Source organism: Wickerhamomyces anomalus (assembly GCF_001661255.1).
Source record: "Wickerhamomyces anomalus NRRL Y-366-8 unplaced genomic scaffold WICANscaffold_5, whole genome shotgun sequence".
In the NCBI taxonomy this organism is placed as follows: domain Eukaryota; kingdom Fungi; phylum Ascomycota; class Saccharomycetes; order Phaffomycetales; family Wickerhamomycetaceae; genus Hansenula; species Hansenula anomala.
The window spans coordinates 413338-437137 of NW_017567114.1; the positions used below are offsets into that span (position 1 = coordinate 413338).

The window sequence follows — 23800 nt, forward strand, 5'->3', positions numbered from 1 at the left end:
TAATCTCTATATTTTTTTAGATATGTATTGTAACGATTTCTTCAAGATGTTTTGCTCGTGTATCACTAGTTGGGCAGCAAGTCTTTCTCTTGAGTTTTTGGATTTCAAATATTTGTCATATTTGATAGCACCTTCATATTGATCAAGTCTTAACTCTACAAGTTCCTTCAATATTTTGTAAGCTTTTGAGCTACTAGTGGTCAATAATTGAAGATTTACTTTCTCTGGAGTTTTCAAGAATTTGGTTAACTCCAATTTGTTCAGTGACAAGAGTTTAACTAGGGCATAAGTTAAAGGAAGTGGTTCACCAGATGCACCGATTGTGACTTCCAAAGTCCAGTTTGGGATATCTTCAACATCATCTTCACCTTCTCCGTCACAGCAACCATCTTGACAGCCATCATCACAGTGATCATCATCACAGTTATCGTCTTCACATCCATGATGAGAATCATTCTTCTTCTTGTGAAACATTTCTCTAACCATTTCATAACCTTGAGCTTCCCACCATTCAAAATGTTTTGCATACAATTTCTTATTTGCCTTTTTGATTTTCAAAAATTGTATACCTAATCCAACTTCTTCGTCTATATTTCCTGGGATGACAAACCCATATTTTGATAAAAGAATAGAGTTGTTAAAATCACCATAGGTATTGAAGAGTTCATCACCTTTGGATACCTTTTTGGTTAGCACTATATCACAACAATCATCAGGAAGAATTTTCCCACCACCTTCGCCTTCTAATATTATCTGTTGGTTTGATCCTTCTTCATCCTCATCAGAATGGTCAGCTTCCTCTTCATCTTTTTCTCTTTGTAAAGACTCTTCAATTTTTGAAATGAAAGCTTCATCGATAGGCCCATCGTAATTATCTTCATCTGATTCATTTTCATCTGATTCGTTTTCATCCTCCTGTTCATCTGTGCCTTGCTCATCATCATCTTCTTCTACCATTTCTTCATCACCAGAGTTCTCGCCGTCTTCACTTCCAGAATCATCTTGTTCTTCATCACTTTCTTGCATATGATCACAAGGAGCACTTGATCCACACATTCCACAAACATCAAAAACACTTTCGAATCTAACTGTTGGTTTATTAGTATGGTTGAATAAATCAGCACCTGGGACTAATGCAACTTGATGGAATGCATCTATTTCAAAATCCCTTGAAGCAATGGCATGAGATATAGCTATGAAGTTTTTATATTTTATCAAGACTTCATCATCATCTTTACCTTCAATATCTAATTCCCATGGGATGGGGATTGCTGATGAAATTTCATGTTGATTTAATGCAAAAGTGCAAGCATTTTCATAAGCTGATTTGTTTTCCTCATCATCTAAAGCACCCATTATTTCTAATTCTGAACCTTTGAATAATAGTTTCTCCTTCTTTGTCCATAAACTTGGTGGTAGGATTAAATCTCCTTTGGAATCCTTATAATGGATAGTATTGATGTATTCAAACCATGGGGAATCATTACCATAGTGTTTTTCATAAATGAAGGCAATTATTAAAGCTAGTGCACCTTCTATTTCTTCTTCTAATATCAAGTTGGCGATAGATGATTTCTCAGCAGATAAAATAGATTCTTTAGGAAGTCTCAAAAGTAATTCTGGAGTAAGAGTTGGGTCTAAATCCTTTTTAGCAAAGACACCGATCCCACCAACTTTGGATTCTTTGATCTCTAAAACGTCAGAATTCCAGTATCCATGATTTGACTTGATCCAAGAGACCACCTTATTGGCATTTTCCAAGGTCGTGTTGGACATGATTTCTTGATTGTCCTGTTTTAATGTTTTAGTTAAAAGGTGAAATTTTTTTTTCTTCACAAGCTCCGAGATCAGAGATGAGATGAGATGAGCTAGAACCACAATAAATCTACAAATGTGATACAAATATAAAAATTCATTATAAAAATGGCACTTCTTCATCCTTCACATCGATAACAATCATATGCCCCGGCGCGTGTGCCATTATGGTCCCCTTAACCTTATCACTGGCCTCAGCAGCAGCTAATTGAGGTGTAACACCACATCCCCAAAACACAGGAACCTCACCTTCTTCCAGTTCAATAGGGTCTGAAAAGATAGTATCCTCAAGTGAATTTATTCCCAATCTTTCTAAAGCATCAAACCCCCAATCAATAGGTTCACCATGAGTTGGTTTGAATTTTTTAGTAATTTCACGAACTTTTGGTATATCCTTTAGTTTGTAAGGTCTCATACTGACAACATAGGTACTATTTGTGAATACACCAGCTGGATCCAAATACTTCTTTGTGTGATACATTGGTACAGTGAAACCTTGAGACATGTTTCTTGGAGTGAGGCCCGCTTTGCTTAGTGCGAATTCAAATGAGAAGGAACAACCAACAAGAAATCCAACATGATCCTTAGACCACTCTTTTGAGATATCTGATTGAGTTGATATGAGTTTCCCATTATCATAAACGTTATATTTAGGAAAATCAGTACTTAGATCAGTTGTAGTTTTGAAAATTGAGGAACCTTTTGTGAAAACTGTTGGATCACCAGGTTTTGTAATGGCTAGTAATGGACATGGGACTGGATTTCTTTCACATAGTTCAATGAAATCTTGTGCAGCATTAATTGGAATCACTAATAGATTAGCTTGAGCAAAACCTGGACATTGCCCTGAAGTTTGAGTATTGAATTTGCCAGCACGACACGAACTTCTAAAGTCTTCTGGTCTCTGGATGGTCATATCTGATGGTGAAAAGCAGTTGAGCGCTGCAGTGTAGAGGTATATGACTCAGGGGGGTTCCATTGTCTCTTTTATAAGTGGTTTAGGTGCTTTATTGTGTCCGATAAGGTCCTCCACTGGGGGAGGACTACCTAGGGAGATATCACCAAAGAAAACTGGAGCTCCATTGCACTTTGCATCTGTATCAAGGCCATTCAATCAGCGAATACTGATTCACTCATACGATAAATTACCCCTGCCAATTCTAGAGTGTATAATGAAGCTTGTTGATCCTATTGTGTCTTTATCTAATCTCAGTATGACCATCTAAGTGGACAGACACTGAATTCAATCATCTCAAAACTGGTGAATCCGAATCAATGCTCTTCTACACTTGACTCTCAAAGAACTAACCCATAAACAGCAATATGTTCATTCAATGTATCTTTAATCATCAAACAACATCACAATTTTGCTTCAACATCACCAAAAGTCATGTGCTTTAATACCCTTGCTTAATAAGCCTTGGGACAACTGGCATATAAAAGTACACTTATGTCCAGAGTTAAAGTTGCTTTCCGAACTGAACAAGCACTTGAGTACATCTTAATTGACAGTGATCAAAATGGTTTTGAAAGTTGCAATCTTTGGTGCTAATGGTAAAGTTGCCACTCAACTATTGAAGAAATTCTCACAATTGAAAACAGAATTTGAACCAACTGCATTCATTAGAAATGCTTCTCAAGGTGCTAAATTCAAAGAATTAGGTGTGAATTATTCAACTGATATAGATATTACAAATTCCAATTTGAACACAATTACAGAGGCTTTGAAAGGTTACGATGCTGTGGTTTTCAGTGCAGGTGCTGGTGGTAAAGGACTTGATTTAACTTTTAGTGTTGATTTAGACGGTGCTGTTAAGGTTAGTGAAGCTGTTAAAGCTGCGAATGTGAAAAGATTCATCCTTGTGAGTGCAATCAAATCACTGGATCGTGAATTTTGGTGGGATGGTCCCTTAAGATCTTATTATATTGCGAAGAAATATGCAGATGAGATTATTTCCAAAGATGATGATTTAAATTGGACCATTTTACAACCAGGATATTTGAAAGATGAACCAGGTAATGGTAAAGTGGAAGATCCAAAAAAGGTTGAAGATATCGCTGATGGCATTCCAAAAGGTGATAGCACAAAGATTTCCATCCCAAGAGAAGATGTTGCACAAGCGATTGTGGAGATTTTAAGAGACGGATCCTCAAACAAAAAATTCATCCCATTGATCAGTGGTTCTTTGGAGATTAAAGAAGCCATTAAAAAGGCTTAAATACGACAAGTTGATGATTTCATGTACACAGCAAAAACTCCTTGTAGGATTTGAGTAAGATCGAGATGACAGACTTTGTGACAGTATACAGCTCTACGGCCTGGGGACTGAAAATATATAACTATTGTATCAAGTATTGTAATATCATTGATATATTGGCATTGGCTATAATTCAACAACTATGAACAATAGACCCTCACACTTATCACCATCAGGTTCTTTGAAATTTTCCTCACCTTTGCAACTCCTTTCTGCTTCTTCTGGTTTACTTGATATCAATACATTTTGATTGTTAAATATGGGGTCAAAAAAAAAATTCGAATTGTTAAGATCAGCTTCAGGCATGCTAGTCTTTCGGTTTGAATCTTCCTCAATTGTATCTCTACAGAAATTTATACGCATTATAAGAATCTTATTAAGTATAGAGCTAGATGTATAATATATAGTATCACTTTTGAAAAAAAATTCTCTCTAATGCCAATGAATATAACGAAACCAATAAGTGTAATAGACCATCCAACAATTTTCAGTGTTGTTAAACGTTTAGCACTTTCAGATTTGCCTGTAGCTTTTTCCTCTTCACTAGGTATAATCAGATAATAACAAAGTATTTCGACCGATGTGGCAGCAGCAATGTAACTAGGTATAAAATACCAGAGTTGGTCCCCAGATGATTGGTAGTCATTCAACCACAAAATTGCAGAGACGCAAAGCTGGCAAACAATCAAAAAAATCAAACTTATTGTTTTAACTTCGTTCAGGTCAAGTTTAGATCTAGTAAAAATCTTTTCAAACCGAGTAACAGACAACAATCTTCCTTTGCTGAGTGATAAAGAATAAGTCATACCAGGAGCAAAATCAACACCAGCTTCAAGTCCTTCACCATCATTTTCAGGTACAGCTGTTGATTCTAGATGTCCATCTTGATTGGTTATTTCTTTGCGGCGGACTAAGTTTTCGCCTTCAACATCCCATGACAATGTTTTCTTAATTTGTGAGCCTTTGAATTGTTTGATTTTGATGACCTTTTTGTGATGAGGGATTGTTTCGCTTTTTTCCAATAATTCAGCTAGTCTTTCCACAAATTCTTCTCGGTTATTGGCTTGGTATTCAACAACTAAAGTTAACCTTTCATTGGAAGCTTCAAGTTCAGGCAGCTTTTGAAAGGAAGAGTTATTTTCATTCATCTTGTAGAAATTGAGTAGTGGCAATGATTAGTGAATAACCACCCTGCTACCAGCTTATCCTCAAACTTTAGACAGCCATGGTTGTGGTTAATTAATTTATTATAAATTATAAAATTGATTGAAAGTATAAAAATTGAGGTATAATTTCTGCCACAAAGACAACTTCGCACTAGTACAATACAGTACTCGATATTACATAGCGAGCGCTAATATTGTACGACCAATATCTCACTCAGTCATTCTGTGATTACTACATCCCCAATCCTCAATCCACTAATCGTACTAATATCAGCTGTATCCTGTACCTTAGCTAATACGAAAAGATCCTATGTTAAGTTGTAGTGTATAGTAGATACTGTCAAAATTGACGGGTACACTGGGATGGATTCGCGCAAATGATAATAATGTCACGTGATTAGAGTTGATGATACTAATCTCAGTCCTTAAACTAATGGTCTCTCTAATGGGAGGACTTGAAGCGTGTTGTGATGATTGTTAAGCAGCCTAGAAAAGATTTCTGGGTGGAAAGTGCTTACCTAAGTATATGAGAGCTAAGTTTTATCTGTTGATGAGATCATTATTGTGTATCAACATGAACCATAGAAAACATATAAAAGTGCCAGTATCCACATTCATATCCTTAAAATAATCTACACAGCTTGTACATACATCTTCATCAATTCTTTTAAGAATCAATTCAGCAGTCAATATGAGCAACAGTTCTTTAACCAGTTTCGTCAACTCCACGGACAACGACACAATTTACAACGCATTATCTTTTATAGATAAACATACATTCAACATTTCAAATTTTGCCCTCGATAATGTTAACTATGGTTCAATATTTACAAATACAGCATTGGCTTTGATTGCATCATCAATCGTTTTCATTGGATCAAATGCGCCATTAACAAGAGCTGAAAGTGCTCCAGAAGAAATTGAACAGAAAAAAATTGAGACAGAAAAGGTTGAAGAATTACAAGAGGAATATTATCAAGATTATGAAAGTGAAGAGTCAGATGAAGTTGAAGAAGAAGAAGAGGCAGAAATTGATCAAGATTACCAAGGTTATGCAAGTGACGAGGATAGTGATGAGGAGGAGGGAACTGAATGGGAAAGAAGACAAAAGAGCAGGGAAATCTTTTATCAACTCCTTGACTTGGTAGACAACAAAGATTTATATTTGAATGAAGAATAAAACACATACTGACATATGATCAATTTGTAAACATTCTATATTTGTAATTTTCCAATTTAATCATTTTTGGGGAATAATCCAGTTTTTAAACAAAATTCATCAATCATTTTTGGTGCGAGTTTTTTCATTTCGAAATATCTAAACCATTCAGTATCATCATCTTCAAATCTGACTTTTACTATATAGCCTTTTGCCTTTCTATTCATGCTCAAGATCTCTTTGATTTGATTTCTTTTAGGATGGTTAAAAGCTGTAACTTTAGGCTTTTCTAGTTTTTCCACTAATGAACGTTCAATTTTTAAAAATTGTGAAGATGATGGTGATGATGATGATAATGATGATAATGATGATGATGGTTCTTCAAGTGGTCTTTTCGATGGTATTGTTTTATCACTTGATACTGAAGCTAGCCGTAGTGATTCGGGGCTTGGTGGTGAAGCATTTATATTATTTTTAGGTTCATTTGTATTCACTTCATTAGTTGTTGTGGGTTTGGGATTGGTGATGTTTGACTTATTAGTTGTTGTAGGTGTGCTATTCATTGAAAATGTTCCTTTAGGTGGTGATAATGTTAATTGTGGATCGGCTGATTTTTGGTCAAACTTATTGATTGAAGGTGAGGTTAATGGTTGTGTTTTTTGTAGTTGAGACATCAGTTTCAAACTTAATGGTTGTTTGGGATTTGGTGGTAATACTTTATATTTTGTAAATTTTCCAGAATATGATGAAGGTATATCTTGAACATCTGACGATAAATTGCTATCCAATCTTGAAAGAGGATCCAATTTTGAATGTTTGTTTTTTTTCGGAAGAGCTTCGTTGAAGCTTTCTGCAAAAGATTTAAATGGTCGTTGCTTGTTGCTTGTTGGGATTTTAGGTTTTGGTATAGGTTCATCAGTTTGAGTGGATGTGTGAACATATCTTGAAGTTTGAGTGGAGGCTTCTCTATAAATTGGTGTCCGTATATTTGGTGTGACGGGTTGAACTGGTGTTTTATTTACATTTTCAATTGGATTTAATTTTTCTGAAGTATTGTTAATTTTATCACCAGCAGAAGTCAACTCTTTCTTGTAGTCAGTTTGTCCTGGTTGCCTTTCTTCTTCCTCTTCCAGTGGTGGTGATTGATGAGAAATATCGGATTGATTTGATTTGGAACTTGGAACCATGGCAAGAGTTGTGGGATGTGGGTGTAAAGGTGGTGGAGGTGGACGCACAGGGGGCATAGGTAACATCAATGGTCTATAAGTATCAATAGATTCATCATCAACCAAAAAATCAACAAATTCATTCAATATATAACCTTCAATCTTGGTAACTAATCTTTCTAATGATAAATCATTGATTAATTCTTCATTATATTGTAAATCTAATAACCTTGATTGAATTTTCAATGGGTTAAAATAGCCAGCAATTATAATCAAATTCAATATTGATGGAGTTGGTTCACAACTTAAATAATGAGAATTATTTAACATAAACATTTTCCATTCATAATAAAGAGTTTTATCAAAAATTGGGGAAAATGAAATCAATTCTCTCAATTTCACCACAACGTTTAATTGTAATTGTCTTCTTGGAACTCCAAAGAATAAAAAATATGAGATTAATGGTTCAATTTTTGAAAATTTGGGTATTTTCATATCATCTTCTTTTATAATTTCATCAATACTTGCATCACCATAAGACATGATTACATCTTTTAAACTTTCGATGATGATTGGTTTGGGGAGTTGTGAGACTAGTCTTCTTATATCTTGGATCAAAGGTTCTCTTTCTCTTGGGTCATTAGCTTCGGTCCATTGTCTAAAATGAATACTTGATGCAATCTTCATATACTTTTTAAAGTAAGTTATTGATTCTGATTTGATATGATCTGTTGGTTTCTGTATGATTGGTGTTGCACCTGGAGGTGATAATTTCTCTTTGAATTTACTCTTCGAACCCATGATTAGTATGAATACGGTTGCTGCTGCGTTGTTGTTGTTGTTAATCATTGAGGTTCGTAGGAAAGTTGAGTTTATTTTTCTACTTGACGCGTCTGGGCAGATACAAAACGCATTCGCGAATTAAAATTCGTGACGATTATATAATCACTGGCCTCTTTGATCACGTGATTGAAATCACTGATATTATCCATCTAATTATCATGTTAATTTGATATAATAATATAAGATCGAATATAATATGATATTTAGCCTACTTGTCAATCAATTATGAATAAATATATATAATTAACTATGGGGCGTTGGGCCGCCTATGTGTCGACGCCAGCGGCCAGGCCCACGTCTAGCGCCTAATACCACGACGTCTCGAATTAATTCATGTCATTTTCATTAACTAGCAGCGTTATTCAAGTACACTAATTTGCAGCTAGATAATATAATATATAATATAATATATTTTATAGCTGATAATATAATTTATAAATTATCTATTTTTTTTTTTTTTTAGTTGATATTATAATTTGATGAACTTTGATGAGGAATGCATTAATTACGCACGAACCGCTTGGATTGTAGGCTTCTCGCTATGTTGGAATTCAGGCTTCCTTATAATATCCTTCTCAGCCAACCGAGAAAACCCATTCTCCACCACGCGTCTAGAAAATTAATTATATATATATATTTATAACATTAATTACGTACTATAGCTAGCGCCTGAATTAATATATTATTAATTATAATATATTGATCAGTCGATATTTAACTAATTACGTCTGGGTACTGTATAATTTATTATGCTTTTCATGGTTATACTGTCGAAAAGGCGCTTAGTGCCGGCGGCCGTCGACACTAGCTAGCTAATAATTATTGACATGATAAAATTAAAAAATGGCATAATTAAACACATATAATTATGAATTATTGTAAAGCATGGCTGATTAGTTATTACTGGTAGAAACAATATAAGCATGCACTAAATTTATTTAAATATTGCCAGCTAGCTTAGTAACCTACATAAATATAGTTTTCATTCTAAACCCCATATTATAGTCATGGTCTAGTCATACTGATCCCAATCACTCTAGTTGTAACTTGCCACAAATATTAGCACATTTACCACTGTCCAGGTCATAATAGCTACATTAACACTGAAAGAAATCTTTCCATGTGCTCTTTTCAATGTCTCATGATATAAAAATTTGGGTGTTAACCTCTTTTTCATCTATAAAATTTAAAATCGCGATCTATTGTAAGCCTATAATGTACCCCTGGATTCAATACTTCCAAAAACGCTGATGACCTGGAAAACATTACTATTCTCTTTCACTTTATTATTTGCTCTAGTGCTCGGAGCTACAGATGAAGAGTGTGAAGCTGCTGCATTTGCCTGGATTCGGGGGTTCATATGGAGAACTGACACAATAGTTGCACCTGTTATTTTCTGGGGCGATGAGAGTCTTGATCAATCAATAGCTACTTATGACAAAATGAATCGAATCGTTGCCTTATCTGTTGACCTGGAGACTGCTGAAGCTAAGTTCAGCTCGATCGGATTGGTCTTCAATAAAAGTGCTCATTACAGAGCCATGGCTGCTGTTGCTAATGTTAACACAGAATGTGGAACCCCAAATCATGAGGTCAATCTTGAATATGTTCACAACAATCTGGTCAACGATGCTTATCGTGTTGGAATTGATGAGGATAAGAAATCAGGAATTCGTAGAGTTCCAGGTGCAAACGGTGTCTTTGTGAAGGGTTCCCATTGAGTGGAACCTTTAAGTGCTGTGACAAGTTATGTGTGTGCTGGTTAACGCAGATTGCTGCTATATTTCCACATCATGGTAAGTCCCTGGATGATTGTTACTACAAAGTTAATATGTCATTAATTCACGAATAAACAAGTTGGTCGATGTTGTGATTGATTTCTGTTAAGCTGTGTGAGCTGGTGTCCATATCTAATCTATACAATCTAATCAAATTTAAATCTTATGAATATAAATCTAAAGATCCAAATATCATCACGTCGAGAGAGGAGCAAAGAAAGAGAACTTGAAACCTACATAGAACGAATCGGTTCCACAGCTTCAATATGGACGTGATGAAGCATGGAAGCTACCGATTAAATCTATTTAAACTTATATCAATAACACTCGCATCAATGATACCATGGTAAGATATATTATACATATATTATACAGATCATAAATATTAGCTAGGTGATTGGCTAATACTTTATATTGATGTTTTGTCACGTGACCACATTATAAACTCTGATCAAAGATCAATATTAATCTCAACTTCTTCGAATCGTCCATTTGAAGTATACAAAACAACTTCAAGAGCACCTTGAAAATATCATGAAGCTAGAGTCTACTAGATTCCAGATATTTTCATCATTACTCAACTCCTAATCAACCGCTTGATTGAAGAAATGTCCAATGAGCTGAAAACGTTGAATTCGTAAACTCCACCGAGAGAATATCCAGCAACAAATCAGATCTTTGACAATAGGCTCTTTCCCATGAACAAACTCTGGTACAATAAGCCATACAGTCTAAGCATAGATTCCCAACGTTTCAAACTTCTAAATCAAGAACTGGAAAGAATGGACAGAATGAAATACATGAGCAAATTTTCATGAGCAAATTAATTTACCAACCATACAGAATTCATTACTTTCAAATGAAAATGAGCATTTACTACATTATAAAAAAACATTGATTTCCTCAAGATCCAATCAGATCTGGCAAGGTTTGATTTGCCAAGCGCTCGTCATTGTCGTTCGTTAATATCATAATGACTGTCATTTATAAAGGTCTTGATTGTCTTGCTGATAAAGATGATCCAGAATATACTAAATTGAAAACCATTTCACAATCAGGTGTGAATGCTTGGGCATATCAGAAGAATTATGGGTATTATGTTTTATATTTTGGTGCTGTTTTGATCTTTTTAATGATTATTAAGAAAATTTGGTTTACTTTTAATGATTATTCTTATAGAAATACAAAAATTGGAGGAGGGAAATATAATTTATCAAGTTTGAATAAATTTATCGGTATAACAAGATTGATTTCATATAAAAAGTTACCAATAATATTATCAAGAATAACAGGATTACCAGCATCAATTGGAACATTAATAATCTTGATATCATCAACTTTATTTGTCCTATGTTATTGTTTCATTCCACATTTTTGGTATAGAGCATGTCGAGGGTTTGGATCACCTCCACTATCAGTCCGTGCCGGGTTGATGTGTATGGGTATGACTCCATTCATATTCATCCTTAGTGGGAAAACAAATTTCATAAGTGCAATGACTGGTATAAGTTATGAAAAATTAAATATTTATCATCAAGCTTTAGGTTGGGGTTGTTTATTCCTAAGTTTAGTCCATACTATCCCTTTTTTAGTCCAACCTGTTCGTGAAGGTGGTGCTTCAAATTTATCTAAAACTTTTAAAAGTGATAATTTATATCAAAATGGTATCCCAGCTCAAATCGTTTTAGGTTTATTATGTTTATTAAGTACAAGATTTTCAAGAAAATTATGTTATGAAGTTTGGTTACATGCGCATTGGATCTTGGGAATTGCTTATTTTGCCTTATTAACATGGCATGTTTATGGTGAATTTGTTAATTCTAAGAGACAGGGTGATGGGATGAATAGGACCTAGCGTATTATGTAATAGTGGTGATTGATCATGTATAATAAGGATAAAGATATATCTATATAAACAATAGGAAGTATAAGAGTAAGAGGAAGACCAGTGGACTTATATAGACTCACCGACAGTAGCCAGCTCATCAATTATATTCTGTGATCTTATTGGCCGTTGGCCTAGTGACACGTAATCTGTCATTCATAGAATGTACGTGGATCAACAGAATTAGATGCTGAACAATACATGTGGGGCACATTAGGATTTTGGGGGTTTCAAATGATTTATAGAGCTTTAGTTAAAACAAGTTTTTTCAAACCAAATCAATATGTTTTCAAGGCTAAAAAAGGTGAATTATCAAGATTAAGTAATGGGAATTTCCAAATTATTATAAAAGTGGAGACTCCATATGAATTGAATTGGAAACCTGGTCAACATTTATTTATTAGATTTGTTTATGGGCTTTCAACTTTGGATAATCATCCTTTTTCGATATTATCAATTCCTAAACAAGATTCAAAATCTCATATAAAATTAATTGTTAAACCTCATAATGGGTTGACCAAGAAAATTTATAATTTGATTGAAGATGATGATGAAAAGGCTGGAAAACAATTGAACTTATATATTGATGGTCCTTATGGTGGTATAAATCGTGATGTTTTATCATTTGATAAAGTCTTGATGGTTTCTTCAGGTTCAGGAGTTACAGTTACATGGCCATTTGTTGAATATATTGTGGATAATTTAGATAAATTGACAAATATGACCCAACAGTTTGAATTTAAATGGATTATTAAAAATAATGAATCTATTGAATGGATTCAAGAAGAATTGATTAATGTCTTGAATCAAATTATTGAATTTGATTATGGATTATTGAAAAATTTCAAATTTGAAATATTTATAACAAATTCTCAAGAGATCCAACCAAAGATTGTTCATAATAAACAAGAAGTTTTAGAAAATACGGACTCATCATCATCAACAGATGATTTGAAATCAATCGAAGAAAAAATTTCAATATCAAATTTACATCATTTTATAACTATTCATAAAGGACAAAAACCATCAATGTCTTCATATTTACAACAAGTGGAATTATTATCCAAGAATTGTGTTATTGTGTCAGGTACTCAATCTTTACAATGTGATGTAGGTAATGCTGTTTCACAATTACAAAGAAAAGTTATAAAGGGAGAAATTGATGAATTGTATCTACATAGTGAGAATTTTGGATGGTGATAAATATTCATACTTTATTTTTTTGTAGTACTTTTTTTGACACATAATGGAGATTCGCGGATCAAGACCTGGTTTTAGCAAACATAAAGACAAAGAAAAGATTTTAACCTGAAAAATCGGATGATCGATTATACCCACAAAGTATATATAAAGAACTAATTTGAATCAATTTATTTTTCTTGCCACTCTTTAGTGAATAACCAGATATGTCCAAAGTTGCAGTAATCGGAGCCACAGGTAAAACTGGCTCATTAGTTGTCCAATCATTAACAAATGCAGGGTTTGATGTTACAGGGCTAGTGAGAAATCCAGCAAAAGCTAGAACAATTGAACAATTTGCCAATATAAATTTTGAAACGTTCCCTTTAGAGAGCACTTCTGTTTCCAAAATTGCCCTTTTCCTAAAAGATTTCGACTCAGTTGTATTTGCAGCTGGTGTTGCTGATTTATCTAAACATACTGATGTTATTCAAATTGAGTTAGATGGTGCAATGAAGATCATTGAAGCTTGTGAACAAGCTGGTGTTAAAAGAGTTGTATTCATCTCTTCAATTGCAGCTAGTGATCGTGATTTTTGGTATGATAATGACTATACTCGTGTTTATTATACTGCAAAGAGAACAATTGACAAGGTTTTAGAAAGAAGTATGTTGGATTATACTATAGTGGAACCTGGTCCATTAGTTGATGAAGATGGGACCGGTAAGATTAAGATCCCTAAAGAAGCTTATCAAAGTGCATATGAGGATTTTGATTTCAAAGAGAATTATTACGCTTTGAAAGTGCCTAGAAAAGATGTGGCTAAAGCCATTACGTTGTCCTTAAAAAACGATAAAACCATTAGAAAAACACTACCATTGGTCCAAGGTGATACTCCAATTGAGAAAGTGATTGAAGATTGTTTATGAACGTGATGAATTTGGCTGTACTGATTATTAATTGTAGTATAAGGCCCAGTATATGTCTTCGGTTTTAATCGGAGAAATGTATAAAGTGCTTAGAAATAAAGCATCAACAAGAAGTATTCTTTGAACTTCTATTCCAAGAGTTTAATTAAAGCTTTCAAGTATAAAATGTAGGGAAAGTTCTCATGGAATCTCAACTTTCAGTCCATTCCATTATCCATCTTTCAAAATGTCAAAAGTCGCAGTCATTGGTGCAACAGGCCAAATTGGTCAACTTATCACTAAAATTCTTTCCATTAACAACAACGTCTCAGTTACTGGATTTGTTCGTAATGTTGAAAAGGCAATGTCTATATTTGATTCATCAATAAGATTACAAGAATTTTCATTCAATTCAACAGTTGATGAAATTGAGAGATTGTTTAATGGGTTTGATACAGTCATATTCACTGCTGGAGCTTCTGCGTTTGATAAATATGAAGATATTGCAATGGTTGACCTTGATGGAGCTTTTAAAGTGATTGAGGCATCTGAAGTTTCAAATGTTAAAAGGTTCATCATCATTAGTTCAATCAATGCTCATAATAGAGACTTTTGGTATAATGTTGATGTTATAAAAGTTTATTATGCAGCTAAGCGGGCTGTTGATAAATATTTGGCCAAAACAGATTTAGATTGGACAATATTGGAACCAGTTCCATTAGTTGATGAGGAAGCCACTGGGAAATTAAGAGAGAGTCAAGATGCTTATGATTTCAGTTTAAATCGATATGATTTTGCAAATGATTATTTGGGTATTAAAGTAACAAGACAAGATGTCGCACAATTTGCTTTTGATGCATTACAAAATGATAAAACGATCAAGAAAACCATCCCTTTAATCAATGGTGAATTTTCATTTGATGAATTTATTGAAAAGTTATAGAGGACGTATCTAATTTTTCTTCAAAATTGTTTCTTTTATAGCTTCAATAACTTTACCTTGGAATTGTTTTGAACCTGCAATAACACCAGAACTATGTAGAATTCTACCTTCACCAAAATTTAATGTTTTACCAGTCATATCTGTAACAATACCACCACTTTCAGTAATCAAAATGTTACCAGCAGCATGATCCCATATTTTCTCTTGATATGAAGCACTAACTGGTAATCTTAAATACAATTCAGCTGAACCTTTTGATAATGCACAATATTTAACTTGTGAATCCAAATTCAATGTTTGATCAACAGGGATTCCTAAATATTGTTTAATTTTCAATTGATCATCATGAGAACTATGACCTTTTTCAACACCTTCACAAACTTTGATTTCAGATGATGAGGCCAATTCATTCTTCATTGAAATTTTCAAATCTTTTGTAAAATCTTGATCAACTTTATGATCATATAATTTTGAATACCAAGAGCCTTGACCTTTAACAGCAGTGAATAACCCACCTTTATAATTTGGTGATTCGAAATTATCAGGTAAGTTTGGACAACCGATAACACCTAATTTAACAATACCATCTTCAATCAGTGCAAGACAAACAGCATATTGATCACCTCTTAAAAACCCTTTAGTACCATCAATTGGATCCAATGCCCAAAACCTACCTTTATTACCACCTTGAGAATTCCCTTGGTCAATGATTGAACTTATTTGTTCCACTGACTCGAATTTTGAACCTAATGAAACATTAGTATAACCAATTTTATTAAATTCAACATCATTTGCTTGTAAGGCATCCGATATTTTTGAAGCTAATGATGGATTTTCCTTCAAATCATTCGAGTCTTCTTCACCAATGATTTCATCCGATGGGAAATTTGCCTTTATGGCATTTATAATGATTGCTTGAGCTGAAAAATCACCAATTGTCACTGGGGACTTGTCTAATTTAGTTATAGTTGAAGATGATTTATTTTGAAGGATTTGAGAAGAGATTGAGCGTGTGAGCAAAGCAGCCTTTTGCACTGCGATTCTTGCGATGTGAGCTTCTTTTTCATAAACCATTTTCTGCTTAATTGAGTTGGAATTGATTTAATTCTTTACACTGTTTATTTCACTTTTCCCAATTCTCTTCACTAGCCTCGACGTGGATGAGCAAAACTGTGGCTGTTGATAAATGTTACGTAATCAATTTTAATTCGCGAATTCATTTTTGGAATGGACAAAAACAATGAACAACTTGATCAAATTAATAGCGAGAAGTTATCAAGAAACCAGCCATTAAACAACAACAGGATAACCATTTACCAAGGAGGAGACTGGAAGGATAGTGCATAAGATAGTCTATCCACCAACCACAAGAAAAAACCTCTTTTTGAAGCCTTTTTTCTCTATCTTTTTATCACTCTTTACCTGTGAAAGATTATGACATCTGGTTCAGACTCAATACTGGCTATTAATTCACAAAATTTTGGTCCTGATTCAAAGATAAAAGGCTTGAAACAAAACACACTAAATAATTCAAACCCAACCTCTCCAGAAACACCAATAGTTTGGAAAGATTTAGGTCAATATCTAGAGACTTTGAATGAAATTCCAATTGAAGATACACACTTGAAGAATAATTTAAACCTGGAACAACCTTTAAATACTGTTATAAATTATAGAGTTTGTAATATTTGCAATAGACCAATACTAGTACATCATTTACCAAAACATATCAAGAGTTGTTTGCAGATGAAACAAAGAAAGGAGCAAGAACAACAGAAACAACAACAATTACAACAACAACAACAACAGCAACAGCAGCAACAACAACAACAACAAATGACTTCAACAGATGCACCAACTCCAAAGAGTACAAATACTAAGAAACGGAAACTACAAGATACAAGAGATCAAACTCCTGCTGAGACAGATACACCAACGCCTGGACCTGGAGGAGGTGGTCCAAAGACTAAAAAAAGTAAAAAAGAATCAAATACAACATCAAAACCTAAAAAGAAATCAACTGCAAAGCAAAAAGGTCCTGTTGATGTGGAGAAACAATGTGGTGTTGCGTTACCAAATGGAGGATTTTGTGCTAGGTCATTAACTTGTAAAACACATTCAATGGGTGCTAAAAGAGCTGTTCCAGGTCGTTCAGCTTCTTATGATACATTATTAGCAGCTTATCAACACAAGAATCAAGTCAAGATAGCTGGTCAAGCTGCAAAAGCTCAAGCTGAAAAAGATGAATTGATTCATGGTGGATCAACAACTTTAGATTCTGATGAAGAAACTCAACAGGTTCTAGCTGGTGTTACAAGAAGTTTCCCATTACCTCTAGAACGTAAAAATTTAGTACCTACAAGGATCCGTTCAAATTTCTTGAGAATGAGAGAAATGTTTGCAGGTGCTATATTACCAAGAATAACAAATAGTAATGGGGTTGGTGGTATTAATGGTCGTACTGCATTATTAGATGTTGATCGCTCAAATGAACATCTGTTTTTAGTTAGAGCTCCTCAAAGAATAATGCTGAATAAGAATAATATTCAACAACAACAACAAGCTGGACAAACTGTATCTTCTGGTACTGGTGCTGGTGGGTCTCAAAGTCAAACTGCCACTCCACAACAACAAGCTGCAATGTTGCAAAATAGAAATCAACTTTTGGCTCAACAACAAGCTGCAGCTGCAGCTAGAGCACAGCAGATACAAGCTGCTCAACAGCAACAGAAACAATAGGCTCTTGTATTATTTGTTAATGATTTCCATCTCCCCCCTCCTTGTTATGATTTTTTTTCTTTGGGTTTAGTTCTACGATTTTCAGTGTGTGTTTTCTTTAATGTTTTTTGTTTTATTTATTAGTTTTCTTCAAATATTGTAGATTTCAAGTGTAATATTGGAAATAATCAGGTCTCAATTTATAAAACCCAACAAGAGCAACAAGTGCAACAAATTGAAACATACTTGGAGGTAAAAATGTGATTGAAGTTAAACCCCAAACCAATATTGGTTCTAACCCAAAATATTTTCTCAATATGAAAAAAACTGGTAATTTCCACAACATCATTCCAGTTTCCCAAGTATATTTTTCTCTTGGTTTTTTCAAAGTTTTCAACATATTTTTTTCAAAAGATTCAGTCATCACTTTTAATGAAAATTTTGAATTTAATTGAATTGAACCATTTTTAATTAATTTTGATTTAGGGATCTCCAAAGATTTTGATAATTTCTCACTCCATGTGATTGGATCACTTGGTTCTAACCAACCTGTTCCTAATTCAGGATTCTCATCAATAGAGATTATAGATTCAATAGGACCTCCGTTATTAACTGCTATTACTGGAACTCCAAATTTCATAGCTTCCAATGGAACAATACCAAAATGTTCAAATGATGGGGTATAAATTAACAATTTTGTTTGTGATAACAATAATTCTTTTAGATTTGATGAAATTGATGGTAAAAAGATTATATTATAATTTTTGGATAGATTGGAGTATTTTGAATATTCATTATTGAAAATTGTTAATGTTTCAAGGTTTAAATCTGCAGATAATTTTTCTAAATGTGCTAAATATTGTTTATTTTCTTCAACTTTATGGTCATATCCACCTGCAACGATTAATTTAACTTGAGAATTTGAATTTTTTTCAAGAAATTTCTTGTAAGATTTAATAGCCAATTCAATATTTTTCTTTTTTTCAAATCTATTAATACTTAGGAAATATTCAGTCTTTTCACCAACTATATCATTGAAAACATCTTGGGTTTCTTTAGTGATTGTTTCTTTTGATAAATCAACACATGGATAAATAACATCAGGAACATTGAAATCTTTAATCATTGTGAAAGTCTTGTCATAAACAGTTTTAGTGAAACCTGAATTAACAACAATACTATCAGCTGTACTCATTGTGAATTGTTCAATCAAATCAAATGGTAATCTATAAATCTTTCTGATCAATCCAGTACGTTTAGCTAATAATTGATCTGGGAAATGACAATAGAATAATGTTTTGGAACGTTTTTCTTGGAAAAGATGTAAGATTGGTAAGCATATACTCAATTGGTCCACAATGAAATAATCATATTCAGAAATTTCACCAGATATAACCAACATAATAACTAAAAACAGTTGTCTTAAACATGCAAATAAAATTTTGAATTTTTGTAAGAAATTAGTTGGTAAGAAATCACCATAAACTTTAGTCTTCAAAGTCTCATTTTTAACTTCTTCGAAACAATGAGACTTATCACAGTGAGATGTGAATATTTGAACTTTATGACCTTCATTTTGTAAACCTAGAGCAGCATCAACAACTAATCTTTCAGCCCCACCTTTTCATAGAGATATTAGTACTACATTCCCAAGAATCCTTATATCTTTTCTACTCACCAATACCCAGATCTGGGTGAATAAATGCAATTCTCATAATGTCTGACGACTAATTGGAACCAAAAGATAAGAGAGACCAAAAAAAATGACAAAAAGACTGGAATTTCTGCTGTTTTTAAAAGGTGTGTTTTCATTCAAGTTGATTTTTTTGGTCTTTTGATGAAAATTGACAACGTGTTTTGCCCAGCGAAATTTGACAGATTCTGTGGGAATTTGAATGGAGTGGGAGATTGTGGGAGAATAAGATAGGAAGTGATGGGTAAAAACCATATTTATGAGTATAGGAACCGACAAGGATTATTTCCCACTTTATTAGAGCGTCATAGCTCCAATATTGACTGAGTTATCATGAATTTCAATGAATTGTAGAAATAGGGCTTTTTGTCTCAAGACCTTCAGAACGTGTTAAAATTGTAAGTAAACATACATTAGAAAACAACCTACATAGTCAAAGTAACTCATCAAATTCCATTAATCACATAATAAAATACCATTTACTAACAAAACTTGCCATAAAACCCACAAAACAACCATCTCATCGCCCAAAATCCGGTACAGACCGCACTTTTCTTTCTTTTTCGCGAAAAAAAGAAGCACCAAAAAAAAAAATTTCGAAGCGAATGAGAAGTAAACAATTTGTCATTGAAATTGGATTTCCAGGAATCAAGTATTTAAACTTGGTTTATTAGAATCTTTTTTGTTCTGAGTTTGGTGATTTGGTGACGAGATACAATGGAGAACTTCAAAATACCCACCACTTTGGTCGTGTCAGGTGCAGTGGTTGCATATCTAGTATCTGGAGGAAGAATCACAATTGCATTATTCGTTTCAGTGGTTTACTTTTTATTTATTAGAAGAGTTGGCGAACAAGCTGCTACTACTGTTGAACAAGTTGAGACGGAGAAACATGAACATAAACACAAACATAACAAAAAAGGTGGATGTGGAGCTGCTTGTACTTGTAAAGACAAGAAGAAAGAAACCAAAAAAACCTTATCTGGATTAAAATTAAAGAAAGGATTTGGTCAAAAATCAAAACCAGATGCTAATGAAGATATTGCTGTTGATTTCACTACTGCTTTTGCTAAAAAACCAACAACCAATACAGCTACTGCGAGGACTATAAACGCCCCAAAAGTTAAAAGAGTTCCAAAGCTGATCAAATCAAAAGGTTTACAATCAAAGCAAAAAGCTCCCCCAACTTCAATGACTCAAGCTAATACTTCATTATTAGATTCGAACATTATCATTTTTTACACATCATTGACAGGTTCTTCAGAAAGATCAGCTAAAAACTTGTACAACGCATTATCAATGGTTGATCAATTAAAGAATAAGCCTCAATTATTAAACTTGGATGATTTAACCGACCTAGATGATTATTTCACAAATACTCCTAAATTAGACAATTTGATATATTGTCTTGTTTTACCTTCATATGATGTTGACTCTCCAATTGATTATTTCTTGCAAACTTTAGAAGATACTTATCAAGATTTTAGAGTTGATAAGTATCCATTGAAAAAATTATTAGGGTTCACTGTTTTAGGTTTAGGTGATTTAGAATCATGGCCCGAAAAATTCTGTTATCAAGCCAAAAGAACTGATTATTGGTTAGGTAAATTAGGTGCTAGAAGAATTTTCCCAGTTGGTGAAATTTGTATTAAGACTGGTGGTGATTTAAAAATAAATGAATGGATTGAAATGTTTGTTGATGCCTTAAAAGATGACGATCCAATCTTGTATGAATATAAGGATTCAGATGCAGAAGATGATTCAGATAATGAAGGCTCAGAAGAAGGAAGTAGTTCAGGTGAAAGTGAAGACACATTAGTTGATGTTGAAGATATGGGTAAAATTATGAAGTCATCTAATGAAAAATCAAACACAAATGAAATTAAAGCCATGGTTGCCAAAAATTCACCAACTTATAACAGTTTGACTAAACAAGGTTATACAATTGTGGGTTCTCATTCAGGTGTTAAAATTTGCAGATGGACTAAATCTGCATTACGTGGTCGTGGTTCATGTTATAAATTTGCATTTTATGGTATCAGATCTCATTTATGTATGGAAACTACACCTTCCCTATCATGTTCAAACAAATGTGTTTTCTGTTGGAGACATGGTACAAACCCTGTTGGTACAAATTGGAGATGGCAAGTTGACCAACCAGATGTTATTTTGAATGGTGCTTTACAAGGTCATTATTCCAAGATCAAACAAATGAGAGGTGTTCCAGGTGTTGTTGCTGAAAGATTTGCTGAAGCTTTTAGAGTTCGTCATTGTGCTCTATCATTAGTTGGTGAACCTATCTTCTATCCTTATATCAATGATTTCGTTGGAATGTTGCATGAAAAGGAAATTTCAAGTTTCTTGGTTTGTAACGCTCAACATCCAGATCAATTGGAAGCTTTATCAAAAGTTACACAATTATATGTTTCAATTGATGCCCCAACTAAATCTGAATTGAAAAAAGTTGATAGACCATTGTTCAAAGATTATTGGGAAAGATTAATCAGATGTTTAGATATCTTGCGTACAAGTCAATCTCATCAAAGAACAGTTTTCAGATTAACATTAGTTAAAGGTTTCAACATGGAGGAAGTTTCAGGATATGCTGATTTAGTGGAAAGAGCTCGTCCAGCTTTAATCGAAATCAAAGGTGCAACTTTCTGTGGTTCATCATCTGGTAATGGTAATCCATTGACAATGCAAAATATTCCATTTTATGAAGAATGTCAAAATTTTGTTAGAAATTTGAATGAAGAATTAAACAATAGAGGTCTTGGCTATGGTATCGCTGCAGAACATGCACATTCATGCTGTATCTTGATTGGTTCAAACCAATTCAAAGTTGATGGTGAATGGTATACTCATATTGATTATGCAAAATTCTTTGAATTGTTGAAAAGTGGTAAACCATTTGATAAATTGGAGTATATTGCAAAGACTCCTGAGTGGGCCTTATGGGGTAGTGAAGGTGCTGGTTTCAACCCAGAAGATACAAGAGTTAGAAAGAAGGGTAAAAATAAAGACAAAAAGGTTGTTGAAGTGGTTGCATAGTTATTTGTTTAAGGTTTGTACATTCGAAAATCATATACAAGGTGTTCATATATATATTCATGATTGTTTACTTCCAATTCCAGAAACTGAAGAATGAGGATGTAGAAGCTGATTGGTTATTTTGCGCACTATTTTTAATCTTTCTTCTCAATAACTCTTCTTCATGCTCGATTAATACCTGCTTCACATCAACAGCTTCAAAACATCTTTGAAATTCCTTTTCATGTATGGCATAAAACTTTTGTGTTGGCATAGGTGCTTGAAGATTATAAGTCCTTATAGAGCTATTCAGCCTCTTAATCTTGTGCTCATATTCTCCCTTAGCAGAAGCTTCGAAATCTTTTTGCATTCTTTTATGATCTTCGTTGTAGTTGGACGTTATATAACTTTTCCATTTATCAATCAGTTCTTTTCTAAAAATTGCAATTTCAAGATTAACACCACCTTGCTTCTCTATCCATGGAGGTACCACATTTTGATTAACCAGGATGTTGTTCAAATGATGCTCAGTACGATCAACATAAGCACTCACCTCTATTCCTTCTATTTTTTTGCCTCTGGGTATATTTTTGAACCCACCTTGCTTCATATGCTCTTCAATACGAGCATCAGCAACACTTCTGATCTTATCGAAAGAACCGATAGGTGTGAATTTTTCCTTGTAAAGCTCTCTAAACTTACCATCAGCATCGGTCTCAGGTTCAGCGTTCTTGTTTATTCTGTAATCTAGGACAGTTTCCTTAGCACTTGCAAGCTTTCTTACTTCTGACTTGACCTTGAATGGCTTATGCTTATCCACCAACATCCGCAATGATGAATCCTGTTGAGACTCTTGACCTGTCCAAGGTTGTGAAAATGCGATATCTCTTGACTGTTTTCCAGCATATGAAGGAATCTTGGAGGCGTAAATCAACTTTTGATTTTGATGCTCAAACCTCTTTTGGTCAAGCTCATTGGATAGCTTGATTAATCGTTCATCTTTATCTATTAACGATTTGTGCTGAGATCCTAATAAAGGATCAGTTTCCTTCACAATCTCATTCTCTAGTTCTGCTAAACGCCTTGTGAAGGCATCTTCAACTTTTGATTTCGTGGAATAGAGTCTTTTGATCAATCTTTGGGACATTTGATGGAGATAAGAGGATCCAGTTCTAGAAATAGACTAACCAGGTATCTTTGATTTGTTTTTCTGATCTCAAAATCTTGATTTGTACTTGATTTATGGCTCAAAAGTTCTT

At 33.7% G+C, this 23800-nt stretch overlaps 15 protein-coding genes across 15 annotated transcripts; 8 read left to right on the forward strand and 7 right to left on the reverse strand.

Annotated features, from left to right (window-relative positions):
* Nucleotides 1-6: 6 nt before the first annotated feature.
* Nucleotides 7-1776, reverse strand: RKM3 (protein-lysine N-methyltransferase; the record flags this gene model as incomplete). Its single annotated transcript, XM_019183682.1, has 1 exon — nt 7-1776. One exon carries the CDS (start codon nt 1774-1776, stop codon nt 7-9), a length of 1770 nt encoding a protein of 589 aa, XP_019037233.1.
* Nucleotides 1777-1915: 139 nt separating this feature from the next.
* Nucleotides 1916-2731, reverse strand: WICANDRAFT_85173 (uncharacterized protein; the record flags this gene model as incomplete). The annotated part of the gene is made up of 1 exon (XM_019185855.1): nt 1916-2731. The coding sequence occupies one exon, from the start codon at nt 2729-2731 to the stop codon at nt 1916-1918; it is 816 nt and encodes a 271-aa protein (XP_019037234.1).
* Nucleotides 2732-3140: 409 nt separating this feature from the next.
* WICANDRAFT_95292 (uncharacterized protein) lies at nt 3141-4126 on the forward strand. Its single transcript, XM_019186488.1, has one exon. It carries the CDS (start codon nt 3336-3338, stop codon nt 4032-4034), a length of 699 nt encoding a protein of 232 aa, XP_019037235.1. The 5' UTR covers nt 3141-3335; the 3' UTR covers nt 4035-4126.
* A 309-nt stretch (nt 4127-4435) lies between these two features.
* Nucleotides 4436-5221, reverse strand: WICANDRAFT_64177 (uncharacterized protein; the record flags this gene model as incomplete). The annotated part of the gene is made up of 1 exon (XM_019183683.1): nt 4436-5221. The coding sequence occupies one exon, from the start codon at nt 5219-5221 to the stop codon at nt 4436-4438; it is 786 nt and encodes a 261-aa protein (XP_019037236.1).
* Nucleotides 5222-5930: 709 nt separating this feature from the next.
* Nucleotides 5931-6419, forward strand: WICANDRAFT_64178 (uncharacterized protein; the record flags this gene model as incomplete). Its single annotated transcript, XM_019183684.1, has 1 exon — nt 5931-6419. One exon carries the CDS (start codon nt 5931-5933, stop codon nt 6417-6419), a length of 489 nt encoding a protein of 162 aa, XP_019037237.1.
* A 56-nt stretch (nt 6420-6475) lies between these two features.
* WICANDRAFT_64179 (uncharacterized protein) lies at nt 6476-8365 on the reverse strand (the record flags this gene model as incomplete). Its single annotated transcript, XM_019183685.1, has 1 exon — nt 6476-8365. One exon carries the CDS (start codon nt 8363-8365, stop codon nt 6476-6478), a length of 1890 nt encoding a protein of 629 aa, XP_019037238.1.
* A 1292-nt stretch (nt 8366-9657) lies between these two features.
* Nucleotides 9658-10128, forward strand: WICANDRAFT_64180 (uncharacterized protein; the record flags this gene model as incomplete). The annotated part of the gene is made up of 1 exon (XM_019183686.1): nt 9658-10128. One exon carries the CDS (start codon nt 9658-9660, stop codon nt 10126-10128), a length of 471 nt encoding a protein of 156 aa, XP_019037239.1.
* A 1030-nt stretch (nt 10129-11158) lies between these two features.
* Nucleotides 11159-13270, forward strand: FRE7 (putative ferric-chelate reductase; the record flags this gene model as incomplete). Its single annotated transcript, XM_019182104.1, has 3 exons — nt 11159-11983; nt 12233-12868; nt 12950-13270. The coding sequence occupies 3 exons, from the start codon at nt 11159-11161 to the stop codon at nt 13268-13270; spliced, it is 1782 nt and encodes a 593-aa protein (XP_019037240.1).
* Nucleotides 13271-13470: 200 nt separating this feature from the next.
* Nucleotides 13471-13958, forward strand: WICANDRAFT_95294 (uncharacterized protein; the record flags this gene model as incomplete). The annotated part of the gene is made up of 1 exon (XM_019186489.1): nt 13471-13958. A coding segment is annotated over exon 1 (482 nt), but the record flags the coding sequence as incomplete, so codon positions are not given.
* A 446-nt stretch (nt 13959-14404) lies between these two features.
* WICANDRAFT_64183 (SDR family oxidoreductase) lies at nt 14405-15100 on the forward strand (the record flags this gene model as incomplete). The annotated part of the gene is made up of 1 exon (XM_019183687.1): nt 14405-15100. The coding sequence occupies one exon, from the start codon at nt 14405-14407 to the stop codon at nt 15098-15100; it is 696 nt and encodes a 231-aa protein (XP_019037242.1).
* Nucleotides 15101-15109: 9 nt separating this feature from the next.
* MET22 (3'(2'),5'-bisphosphate nucleotidase) lies at nt 15110-16174 on the reverse strand (the record flags this gene model as incomplete). Its single annotated transcript, XM_019182219.1, has 1 exon — nt 15110-16174. The coding sequence occupies one exon, from the start codon at nt 16172-16174 to the stop codon at nt 15110-15112; it is 1065 nt and encodes a 354-aa protein (XP_019037243.1).
* A 951-nt stretch (nt 16175-17125) lies between these two features.
* SGF73 (deubiquitination module subunit SGF73) lies at nt 17126-17275 on the forward strand (the record flags this gene model as incomplete). Its single annotated transcript, XM_019181016.1, has 1 exon — nt 17126-17275. A coding segment is annotated over one exon (150 nt), but the record flags the coding sequence as incomplete, so codon positions are not given.
* Nucleotides 17276-17984: 709 nt separating this feature from the next.
* On the reverse strand, nt 17985-19533 carry ALG2 (GDP-Man:Man(1)GlcNAc(2)-PP-dolichol alpha-1,3-mannosyltransferase; the record flags this gene model as incomplete). Its single annotated transcript, XM_019185856.1, has 3 exons — nt 17985-18063; nt 18118-19438; nt 19497-19533. The coding sequence occupies 3 exons, from the start codon at nt 19531-19533 to the stop codon at nt 17985-17987; spliced, it is 1437 nt and encodes a 478-aa protein (XP_019037245.1).
* Nucleotides 19534-20555: 1022 nt separating this feature from the next.
* On the forward strand, nt 20556-22526 carry TYW1 (putative tRNA 4-demethylwyosine synthase; the record flags this gene model as incomplete). The annotated part of the gene is made up of 1 exon (XM_019180519.1): nt 20556-22526. A coding segment is annotated over one exon (1971 nt), but the record flags the coding sequence as incomplete, so codon positions are not given.
* Nucleotides 22527-22629: 103 nt separating this feature from the next.
* Nucleotides 22630-23688, reverse strand: WICANDRAFT_80200 (uncharacterized protein; the record flags this gene model as incomplete). Its single annotated transcript, XM_019185016.1, has 1 exon — nt 22630-23688. The coding sequence occupies one exon, from the start codon at nt 23686-23688 to the stop codon at nt 22630-22632; it is 1059 nt and encodes a 352-aa protein (XP_019037247.1).
* Nucleotides 23689-23800: the final 112 nt, after the last annotated feature.

Excerpts from the sequence above, each read along its gene's own strand:
- WICANDRAFT_95292 (XM_019186488.1), top strand. The coding sequence starts at position 3,336 with ATGGTTTTGAAAGTTGCAATCTTTGGTGCTAATGGTAAAGTTGCCACT.